Source organism: Felis catus, chromosome B2 (genome assembly GCF_018350175.1).
Source record: "Felis catus isolate Fca126 chromosome B2, F.catus_Fca126_mat1.0, whole genome shotgun sequence".
Classification (NCBI taxonomy): Eukaryota; Metazoa; Chordata; class Mammalia; order Carnivora; family Felidae; genus Felis; species Felis catus.
Window position 1 is genome coordinate 28256456 of NC_058372.1, and position 12390 is coordinate 28268845.

Here is a 12390-nt window from a genome sequence, read left to right on the forward strand (position 1 = left end):
TTATGAGTAATTGTTTTATATATTTGGGGGCTCCGGTATTGGGCGCATAGACATTTATAATTGTTAGCTCTTCCTGATGGATAGACCCTGTAACTATTATATAATGCCCTTCTTCATCTCTTGTTACAGCCTTTAATTTAAAGTCTAGTTTGTCTGATATAAGTATGGCTACTCCAGCTTTCTTTTGGCTTCCAGTCGCATGATAAATAGTTCTCCATCCCCTCACTCTCATTCTAAAGGTGTCCTCAGGTCTAAAATGAGTCTCTTGTAGACAGCAAATAGATGGGTCTTGTTTTTTTATCCATTCTGATACCCTATGTCTTTTGGTTGGCGCATTTAATCCATTTACATTCAGTGTTATTATAGAAAGATACGGGTTTAGAGTCATTGTGATGTCTGTATGTTTTATGCTTGTAGTGATGTCCCTGGGACTTTGTCTCACAGGGTCCCCCTTAGGATCTCTTGTAGGGCTGGTTTAGTGGTGACAAATTCCTTCAGTTTTTGTTTGTTTGGGAAGACCTTTATCTCTCCTTCTAATCTAAATGACAGACTTGCTGGATAAAGGATTCTCGGCTGCATATTTTTTCTGTCTAGCACCCTGAAAATCTCGTGCCAATTCTTTCTGGCCTGCCAAGTTTCAAAAGAGAGATCAGTCACGAGTCTTATAGGTCTCCCTTTATATGTGAGGGCACGTTTACCCCTTGCTGCTTTCAGAATTTTCTCTTTATCCTTGTATTTTGCCAGTTTCACTATGATATGTCGTGCAGAAGATCAATTCAACTTACGTCTGAAGGGAGTTCTCTGTGCCTCTTGGATTTCAATGCCTTTTTCCTTCCCCAGTTCAGGGAAGTTCTCAGCTATGATTTCTTCAAGTACCCCTTCAGCACCTTTCCCTCTCTCTTCCTCCTCTGGGATACCAATTATGCGTATATTATTTCTTTTTAGTGTATCACTTAGTTCTCTAATTTTCCCCTCATACTCCTGGATTTTTTTATCTCTCTTTTTCTCAGCTTCCTCTTTTTCCATAACTTTATCTTCTAGTTCACCTATTCTCTCCTCTGCCTCTTCAAGCCGAGCTGTGGTGGTTTCCATTTTGTTATGCATTTTGTTTAAAGCGTTTTTCAGCTCCTCGTGACTGTTCCTTAGTTCCTTGATCTCTGTAGCAAGAGATTCTCTGCTGTCCTGTATACTGTTTTCAAGCCCAGCGATTAATTTTATGACTATTATTCTAAATTCACTTTCTGTTATATTATTTAAATCCTTTTTGATCAGCTCATTAGCTGTTGTTATTTCCTGGAGATTCTTCTGAGGGGAATTCTTCCGCTTGGTCATTTTGGATAGTCCCTGGCATGGTGAGGACCTGCAGGGCACTTCCCCTGTGCTGTGGTGTATAACTGGAGTTGGTTGGCGGGGCTGCAGTCAGACCTGATGTCTGCCCCCAGCCCACGGCTGGGGCCACAGTCAGACTGGTGTGTGCCTTCTCTTCCCCTCTCCTAGGGGCGGGATTCACTGTGGGGTGGTGTGGCCCGTCTGGGCTGCTTGCACACTGCCAGGCTTGTGATGCTGGGGATCTGGCATATTAGCTGGGGTGGGTAGGCAAGGTGCACAGGGGCAGGAGGGGCAGGCTTAGATCGCTTCTCCTTAGGTGATCCACTTCAGGAGGGGCCCTGTGGCAGCGGGAGGGAGTCAGATCCGCTGCCAGAGGTTTGGCTCCGCAGAAGCACAGAGTTGGGTGTTTGCGCTGAGGGAGCAAGTTCCCTGGCAGGAACTGGTTCTCTTTGGGATTTTGGCTGGGGGATGGGCGGGGGAGATGGCGCTGGTGAGCGCCTTTGTTCCCCACCAAACTGAGCTCTGTCGTCAGGGGGCTCAGCAGCTCTCCCTCCCTTTGTCCTCCAGCCTTCCCGCTTTCCGAGCAGAGCTGTTAACTTATGACCTCCCAGACGCTAAGTCGCGCTTGCTGTCGGAACACAGTCCGTCAGGCCCCTCCGCTTTTGCCAGCCAGGCTCGGGGGCTCTGCTTGGCCGGCGAGCCGCCCCTCCGCCCCGGCTCCCTCCCGCCAGTCCGTGGAGCGCGCACCGCCTTGCCGCCCTTCCTACCCTCTTCCGTGGGCCTCTCATCTGCATTTGGCTCCGGCGACTCCGTTCTGCTAATCCTCTGGAGGTTTTCTGGGTTATTTAGGCAGGTGTAGGTGAAATCTAAGTGATCAGCAGGACGTGCGGTGAGCCCAGCGTCCTCCTAAGCCGCCATCTTGCCTCCTCCCCTCTCCATTTCATTATTATGTTTCTCAATTATTTTTGTTTTTGCATATCATTTTATAACACATTTACTGCAGTTAATTAAAATTTACCATCTATTCACATAAATTTAATTGACTTTAATGTTTCTTGCCAGTCATTTTACATTTCATCTTTTCTATCTTTGAATTTTTTGAACAGTGGGATATATGTTTTGTGCTAGAGCTTTTGAATTCTTGCATATCTGGAAATGTGTCTTGCTTCATACAGAATTATTTTCTGAAAACATTGATCCATATCTTTTAGTGTTACAGAGAGAAGTCCTGAGCCAGTGTAATTCTTTATTACTTATAGATGAATTGATGTTTCTCTCTCTCCCTAAATGCTTAAAAGATATATTTGTTTTCGACTTGAATTAAAAAAAACCAAATGCCTTTCAGGATATATTAGAATGTAGGTCTTGTCTTTATTCATTTTTCCCAATACTTGATAAGCTTTTAGAATCTGTAGACCCATATCTGCAGTTTTCAACACTTTTCTTTTGTTGTGTCAACTATCATTTATGGTTTGTTTCTGAATGGCCTTGTATAAAAATAGTACTCCTTTCCTTCTGCTCTCCTATATGGTACCCAGTACCTTTTCTGTTTTTCAGTATGCTACCCAATAGTAGTATGCCTCAACTAGTTTTCTTCTGTTTCCTGCCATACTGGGTGTTAGGAAATGTGATCTCTAAATATTGTAAAGAGAAGGGAGTTGTTAGAAGTAAGAAAAATGGGGGAGCAGAATTATAGTCCTGAAGATAGTTATAAAAAAATTAGAAGATGCATTGTGTCAGAATTAGGCTAGACAGAGATGACAGAGTATAAATAAACACCTTACTCTTCTTTTTTTTTGGTATCATCTGTGTTCTTCTCTTTGATTAAGTAGACTGTTCGATATGTATCCAAGGGTGTTTTTCGGGCCATCCCAGTCAGGTAAACAGTGGCTGTTGCCCTCTTGTCTGGCCTTTATTTATCTTGAAGTATTTATGCTATTGTCAATTTTCTTATGTGTGTATCCATAAATGTTTTAATTAGAACTTGACTAGTGTGTCTGGTATAACTTCCAGTGTTAACCTCAGTATATTTATTGTAATTTTTACTTTATTATGTTCTGCAAAGATATTCCCAGCATCTTGTGTTACTTTTCCATGGCAGTCACCCTGCCATTCTCTTTTAATCCCTTGAAGTCTTGAAGTACTTTTTTGTTTGTTTGTTTGTTTGTTTGTTTTCTTTTGTAAGTAGGCTTCACACCCAGCACAGAGCCCAATACAGTGCTTGAACTCATGACCCTGAGATCAAGACCTGAGCTGAGATCAAGTTTAACTGACTGAGCCACCCAGGCGCCCCTTCAATCCTTTGAAGTCTTGATGAGACATAGTTTCTTACCAGATATGAGTTCACACCAGTTCTCGCAGGCCACGGTGATGTTTGTGGAGCTTTTCATATTATTAAAGGCCTTCTTCATTTCCTCAGTGCCTTCTTGAATTTTTTTTTTTTTAATGCTTATTTATTTTTGAGAGCAAGAGAGACCAGAATGTGAGCGGGGGAGGAACAGAGAGAGAAGGGAGACACAGAATCTGAAGCAGGCTCTAGGCTCTGAGCTGTTAGCACAGAGCCTGACATAGGGCTTGAACTCATGAACTGTGAGATCATGACCTGAGCCAAAGTTGGACGCTTAACAAACTGAGCTACCCAGGCACCCCTTCTCAGTGCCTTCTGATTGTCATCTTTGTTTTGGTGAACATTTCCCTGACTGCCCCTTGAGCTTTTCACCTGTTTGGTCTCTTGTTTTTATGGGCAAGTCCAACATTATCACTTGCTTTTTTTGAGAACAATTATGGACCAAAACTGTATGAATTATTTTTATTCATGTTATACTAAAGAATAACTAAGAGGCCGAAGCAGAGTAAATAACACATGGTGCTCGATACACAATTGACCTTCCCTCCCATGTTACTTTTGTTGCTGCTACTTGAGACAGTGTAGCCATAACTGATTTTTTGGCACATTCTGTTATTAGTGTCTGTTGATATCTGAAGGTTATTTAGGCAGGTATGGTTGTCTAGGATCCAGTTATCTAAGTGAGAATCCTTTATACCTATTAGCCTTCTATATAATAGTCGCAATTATTTCATTATTGTTTTTCTTCCCAGTGTAACTGAGGAAATGATTCACAGGTTACCTGGCCTATTTAAATGTAATTTATATAATTTAGCCACTCATAAAAATTTGGTGTAAGTAAAAACTAAATGTTTGAAAAGTTCTTTACAAATTTAAATTTTTAAGAGATCTCATTTTAACTCTTCCTAGTCTCCTATTTTAGTAAATATTATCCTCAGAGGTTGGTGTGTGGGCCAGATTGGCCATTTTCTGTCTTTGTACAGGCCAGGAACTAAAGATGGCTGTGTTTTTCAAGGTTTGTGTGAGAGGGAAAAAAAAAAAAAAAAAAAAAGAGGGAAGCAGTTGTAGAATATGTGATAGAGGCCCTATGTGGCCCATGAAGCCTAAAATATTTACTATGTGGTTCTTTATAGAAATAGTTGGTGGGGCACCTGGGTGACTTAGTCGGTTAAGCATCTGACTTGGGCTCAGGTCATGATCTTGTGGTTCATGAGTTTGAATCCTGTGTTGGGCTCTGTGCTGACAGCTCAGAGCCTGGATCCTGCTTCGCATTCTGTGTCTCCCTCTCTCTGCCCCTCCCCTGCTCGTGCTCTGTCTCTCCCAAAAATAAACAAACATTAAAAAAAAAAAAAGAAAAGAAATAGTTTGCTAGTCTTTGACCTAGTTTGAATATTCCTGTCTCATATAGGCTAGTAGTAATATATAGTGGTTAGAGTGTGTAGATCACAGTGTACCTGACATTAAATCTTACAGACATTGCCTATACACACGTATCATTTCTAGTGCCTCATTTAATAATGGCATTATATAAATGTATGGACAATTGCTATGAATTTTTTTATTGAAATCTGCAAATTTGATGTCCACATTTAATTAGAGAGTTAAATAAAACAAATTTCAGTGAATCAATAGGCAGTCTTTTTATAACTCTGAATTTTCTTTGAATAGAACTTTTATATACATACTTTTTTGTTTCCCAAATACAATTTTATGGTGTGCAACTGTTTCACATATTTAAGTTTTAATAGATTAGAAACAATAACAAACCTGTGATCATGTACCAAGTTGCTTATTGAGTTATACTATTTAAAAATGTTTTTAGAGAAAATAAAAGGTCAAGTGAACCAGACATTGGGTTATTTGGTTTAATTTTCTGGAAAATAGGATTGCCTTTATCAGATCCAGTGTCTCCTGGTCCTCATGCTTGGCTGACAGCTTGACAGTGACTCTGCTGTGCTGGAGATGGGTGGCAGGAAGCTGCTTTGTCAGCATAAAAAGGTTGTAAACTGAGCTGAGGGGAGCCAGACTTACCTCATTTTGACCTGCTGATCAGTGATGGGTTTTGTCAGCAACAGAAATGTGGCTGCATGGTTTTTAATGGTTTTGACTTAGAAAGCAACATTTGAAGCAAGGCTACTGTAAAATGCAATATCTTATTGCCATGGAAGAGCCATTTGCAATGCCCCCTTAATAAAATGCAATGTATGCCATATATTCTTTTGCAGCAAGATTGTCAGAAAATTACACCAGCATTTAAATAAATAGTGTGAGTAGTCTTTTTAGTTTCTATTTTTTATATTTGGGCATTTTTATCTCTTTTCTTTAAAGATAGGGAAGTTCTTTTCCATTTAACAAGTTCAAGTTAAGTTTAGGTTTTAATATGTGGAAACATTTTATGTTGCTATTACTGCATAATCCAATTTTGGAGCATTAAATAACTTTCTTTTCACTCCTGAATCAACCAAGAAAATTAAGAATATACTGGCTGACTTTGTTTTCAAAATGTATTTCTTTTTCTCTTTCTGAATGTGTTTCTCTAACAGAAGCGTTCTGTTTATAAATTTCAAGCACAATTTGAAATTGCTTTAAAAAAGGTATTAAAAATGGGCAGGGGCTCCTGAGTGGCTCAGTCGGTTGAGCATCCTACTCTTAATTTCAGCTCAGGTTATGATCCTAGGGTTGTAGGATCAAGCCTTGCATTGGGCCTCTGTGTTGAGCATGGAGTCTGCTTAAGATTTTCTCTCTGTCTCTGCCCCGCTCATGCTCGTGTTTGTGCTTTCTCTTTCTCTAAAAAAAAAAAAAAAAAAAAAAAAAAAAAAAAAAAAAAGGCAGGATCAAAATTAGGAAGTAATTAAAGAAGGAGAGAAATAGATGTTATTATGCATTGAGAATATTTTTATACTGCATTTGAACACTGAATTTGCCCAGAATTTTCTAATCAATGAGTCAAGGGAAACAAATCAAATTGTGATTGATTAAAACAAAACACTTCATTTTTTTTTTTTCTTAAGCAGACCCCCCACTCCCTCAAATCTACCATGCTTGACTGATGGGTTGAGGCAGAACCTGTTAATTCCTTTTAAGAAGAGTTTGACATGCTATTTGAATGTTGGAGAATAAGGACTGTAAGAGTGATGTAATTTCATTTTACTGGCTGTGAAGCCCTTGGAGTTTCACATGTTACATTTGAGTTTTTGCCAAGGAAGTTATGTGAAACAATAAAATCCTGGGTGTTTTAGCAGCTATTATTTGGAAGAGAGATATCTTTTATTTGCATCTGAATGCAGTTCCCAACTAACATAGTAAGTCTATCCTTTTCATTCTATAAATGTGAAAACAGGCTTACACAGGTTAAATCGCTTGCCTGTGCATATAATCAGTATGGGGTGAAGTTTTGTTCTGAGACTAGACAGCTTGAGTTCAAATTTTGGGTTTGGCTTTGTGAAGTTGGTCAACTTATTTAGTATCACTGAGCTAATTTCTCATCTATGAAATAAAAATATTAGAACATGCCTCATTGACTTCCTGCCAGATGAACAATATTCATTAGAAATTTATGATTGTGCTTAACTTATGGTCATGGCTCAATTAATGTTTGCCTTTCTAATTTTATTATTTTTATTATGTCACAGTTTTAATTTGAAATTGTATTTGGTTATTTCATTTTGTAAATTTTCTTAATACTTTACCTATAAGCTTGATTTGCTCTGTTTAAAACCTACCCTCTAGTAGGTAAAGCAGTTTTTAAATATAAAGTTATTTTTCATAATGTGTATCAGAACCATGCAGACATATATCAATAGCAAAAAACACCAATGTCATTTGTATATCCACAAATTGATATATTGTTAGATATTACTAGATAGTTCTTGAGAACTTCCAAGGAAGTAATAACAGAATGAATAGAACATGAATAATATGTGTTTTGCCATTTTATGTCCAAGGCTGAAATGAAATATTTTGAGGTTGGTAGACTTCAAATACTAGTATTTCTGTTTTGCAGATGGTAAAACTGAGAAATAAAAATGACTTTCCTGTGGCCAAATATCAAAGATATTAGTTACTTACATCTCATTTTTCTTTTTTAATTTAACTGTGTTTACCACTTAGCCTGGATTATCAGATGATTTGAGTATATGTATTATGTACTATTTTAATAGTGTTAATCTGTGAATAACTTAGACTGGTGTCTGCTGGTTACTTTGCAGAGTTTATTCATGTTTGTGCTTCTTTCCAGCAGTGAAAATAATATGACCTTTTTTTGTTTTTAAAGTTGTTTAAAAATGTCATTTTGATGTAATGTGTTCCCACCCACTAAAATAGCCCACACTTTAACTAGATGTTTTTTCTAGCTATCCATCAAAAGCTAGAAGCGGATGGAACGGAAAAAGTAGAAGGATCCATGACGCAAAAACTGGAGAATGTTCTGAACAGTAAGTTTTGTCCTCCTACCCAAAACTATTTATGGACTTTATAACAAGCTTTAATATAGTTCTTTGACCTGGTTTCACAGAACAAGACAGTGAGTTGCATTTTAATATTTATTTCTGAATAGTAATGAATTAATAAATATAAAGGGGAATAAAAACATTGAAAATGAATGTTCTGTTTCTGTTTGCATTTTGTTTATAAGAAATCATAATTTGAAAATAAGCCAGTATGCTTAAGAAGTGAAACTTGCTACCATAAAAGAGACCAATATATAAATAGCATTATCAAATATAAAATAGTGCTAAAGCAGTAGCCAGGATTGTCATTGACCAGAAATCTGAAAAACATCTTCATGTATCTGACAGTGTTAATATAAATAATATTAGCTACTAGAATGACATATGCTTACATGTCATTTATTTATCTATGGCATGCCTTTTTCCAAAGTGAGTTTAAGGCAGCTTCATATTTAAGAGTGTTTCTAACTCTGACGTATTTTGTTAAAATTGTATGCCAAGAGAAACTGATAATGTACAGAGTTTGGGGTCCCATCCATTTCCTCTTATATTTCTTCCCCCCCCCCCCACCCTAGTTCCCAGCTATTTACCCTAATGATCTGGAAAAAAAATAATCAGATGAATTGATCCCTATTGTAATATTAGCAGCTTAAAAGTAAATTACCCTCTTTCACGCATATAATAAACATTTGACAAAGAGCAATAATGTCCAGGAGAATCTCCTTGTTTTTAAATGTAAGTATAGCAAATGATTTCCTCATGAAATAGGACTAATAATAACTAAAACATCTAAGAACCTTCACATCATATCTATAATGATTCTGTGAATGCAAGATTGTGATACTGTTAGTTTTGTACTTCTAGCTCAGTTTACTCCTATGAGTGTAACTTTCTGAACTTTTCTGTAAGTATCTATTTTAAAACCCCAGGGATCCCTGATAAAGTAGTTTCTGGAATGAAGCTTTAATTTGATATAGGCTTTCCTTGGTAGTAGAATTTGAGTACTTTGATTTTATCCTAAATTTGTGAGTTTAACAGCACTTTAAATATTTTTCCTTCTGGTGCTTTTGGGGGAGGGTTGTGGTTGTTGTTATTATTTTGCCTTGAGATTTTGCCTTGTTTTTGTCTGAGAACCATCACCAGCTTGGTTGAAATTAATATATTCTGACTTCAAACCAAATAAACATTTATTAAAGCTATTTCTATATTAGCATAGTCAGACATTTTATGGTCTTGGAAAGATAGTTCTACTCATGGATGCTATTTTCACTGGGAAAATTGTCATCAAACCATGATACCTCTAAAAAAATTATTATTTCAGTAACTTTAATGTGACTTGTTGGACTTCAAGCTGTGTTACAAAGCTTTAATCATCAAGACAGTATGGTACTGGCACAAGAACAGACACTCAGATCAATGGAACAGAATAGAGAACCCAGAAATGGACCCACAAACGTATGGCCAACTAATCTTTGTCAAAGCAGGAAAGGATAGCCAATGGAATAAAGACAGTCTCTTCAGCAAATGGTGCTGGGAAAACTGGACAGCGACATGCAGAAGAATGAACTTGGACCACTTTCTTACACCATACACAAAATAAAATCAAACTGGATGAAAGACCTAAATGTAAGACAGGAAGCCATTAAAATCCTCAAGGAGACAGCAGGCAAAAACCTCTTTGACCTTGGCCACAGCAACTTCTTACTGAACACGTCTCCAGAGGCAAGGGAAGCAAAAGCCAAAATGAACTATTGGGACCTCATCAAAATAAAAAGCTTCTGCACAGCAAAGGAAACAATCGGCAAAACTAAAAGGCTACTGACAGAATGGGAGAAGATATTTGCAAATGACATATCAGATAAAGGGTTAGTATCCAAAATCTATAAAGAACTTATCCAACTCAACACCCAAAAAACAAATAATCCAGTGAAGAAATGGGCAAAAGACATGAATTGAGACTTCTCCAAAGAAGACATCCAGATCGCCAACCGACACATGAAAAAATGCTCAACATCACTCATCATCAGGGTAATACAAATCAAAACCACAATGAGATACACCTCACAACTGTCAGAATGGCTAACAGTAACAACTCGGGCAACAACAGATGTTGCCGAGGCTGTGGAGAAAGAGGATCTCTTTTGCACTGCTGGTGGGAATGCAGGCTGGTACAGCCACTCTGGAAAACAGTATGGAGGTTCCTCGAAAAAATAAAAATAGAACTACCCTACGACCCAGCAATTGCACTACTAGGCATTTATCCAAGGGATACAGATGTGCTGTTTCAAAGGGACACATGCACCCCTATGTTTATAGCAGCACTATCAACAATAGCCAAAGTATGGAAAGAGCCCAAATCTCCATCGATGGATGAAGGCATACAGAAGATGTGGTGTATATATATACAATGGAGTATTACTCAGCAATCAAAAAGAGTGAAATCTTGCCATTTGCAACTACATGGATGGAACTGGAGGGTATTATGCTATGCGAAATTAGTCAGTCAGAGAAAGACAAATATATGACTCCACTCATATGAGGACGTTAAGAGACAAAACAGATGAACATAAGAGAAGGGAAACAAAAATAATATAAAAACGGAGGGGAACAAAACATAAGAGACTCTTAAATATGGAGAACAAACAGAGGGTTACTGGAGGAGTTGTGGGAGAGGGGATGGGCTAAATGGGTAAGGGGCATTAAGGAGTCTACTCCTGAAATCATTGTTGCACTATGTGCCAACTAATTTGGATATAAATTAAAAACAAAATAAAAATAAAAAATCAACATGAGGTAACACCTTATATTTATTTACACAATGCTCTCTGTCAATTATATCTCAATAAAGTTGAAAAGAAAAGATAGCAAGAAAAGTCACTGTGGCACTGTACACTAACGAAACTATAGCCCTATTGATCTTATAACCTTAATGAAAAAAAAAATTAACTGTGCCAGGAACTGTCATCTATAAAAACTTGACATATAATTCTAAGACTGTCTCATAATTTCAAGTATGTTTATTTAAACATTATACTTTCTCTTATTTTGAAGAGAATAATTTCTCTTATTTGGTCCTTTTCATGGCACTGACTCTTGAGACCACAGATCATAGAAGTGATTTTAACCTACATTCTCTGCTTGATGTAAGTTGGGGTGAAGGTGGCTGGAAGGAGTGTTCCTCCAACACACACACATACCACAACACAATTTATTCCAGGAATAAGCAAGTTGAATGAGATTAGAAAGGGAAACATTAAAGTACCTCACAATTTAAAGTTACTTTAATATGTACACTTAAATTCATAGTAAAACCAGGACCATAAAAAGACCTAACAACCTACCCTATGTGTCTCAGTTTCTCTTAACAGATTACAGAAAATGATCAGACACACTGCCATCTGTAACATGATATTACATGAACAGCACCATTACCAATAGCTTATGCTTATTTAGACAGCCATACTTGGTACTGGAATTCTATAGTACCACTGAAAGTACAGAGAACTGGAATCTGGGGGATAAGAAAAGAGCTCCATACCACTCCCAGTACCCGGTTGTACCCATGTCCTCAACTTCCATTCAGTAATCCCAAATTGACAGCTTGAAATCAATCATGATGGGAATATTTACACATTGGAAAGGCTAATATTAAGGTTATTTTTCTTTTTCCTTTTTTTTTTTCTTTTCTGGAATGCCAATAGTTAAATGTGTACCAGCTTACCTCTGAGTAAGTCAGTTCCTTTTTTACAAACTTGGCTGGATACTCCTTAGTGTTTTAAGTTTTTGTCTTTCTTCTCTTAATTTTACACATAAGATTTGGGAGAAATCATTCACTCCCATTAAATTCAACTATTATCTCTATGTTAGTGACTCCAAAAATCATATATACCTCAAGATGTTGGTTAGCTTAAGACTAATCTTTACATAAATGTGACACACACACACACACACACACACACACACACACACACACACTGGAATGCTACTCAGCTATAAAAAAGAATGAAATATGGCCATTTGCAACAGTATAGATGGACCTTGAGAGTATTATGCTAAGTGAAATAAGTCATACAGAGAAAGACAAATACCATATAATTTCACTTATATGTGCAATCTAAAAACCAAAACAGAACAAAACAAAACCCAGAGTAATCAATAAAGAAAATGGATTGATGGTAGCCAGAGGGGCAAAATGGGTGAAGGGGATCAAGAAGTCCAAACTTCTAGGTTTTTTTTTTTTTTAACTGTATATTCATTTTTGAGAGA

At 37.3% G+C, this 12390-nt stretch overlaps 1 protein-coding gene across 2 annotated transcripts in view; it reads left to right on the forward strand.

Moving 5' to 3' along the window:
- Positions 1-12390, forward strand: part of EXOC2 (exocyst complex component 2) — a 283378-nt gene that overhangs the window by 80764 nt on the left and 190224 nt on the right. For both annotated transcript variants that reach the window (XM_006931507.5, XM_003985860.5), the window contains exon 7: positions 8029-8109. In XM_006931507.5, the coding sequence (XP_006931569.1) occupies positions 8029-8109 (81 nt within the window). The remainder of the gene's footprint in view (positions 1-8028; positions 8110-12390) is intronic.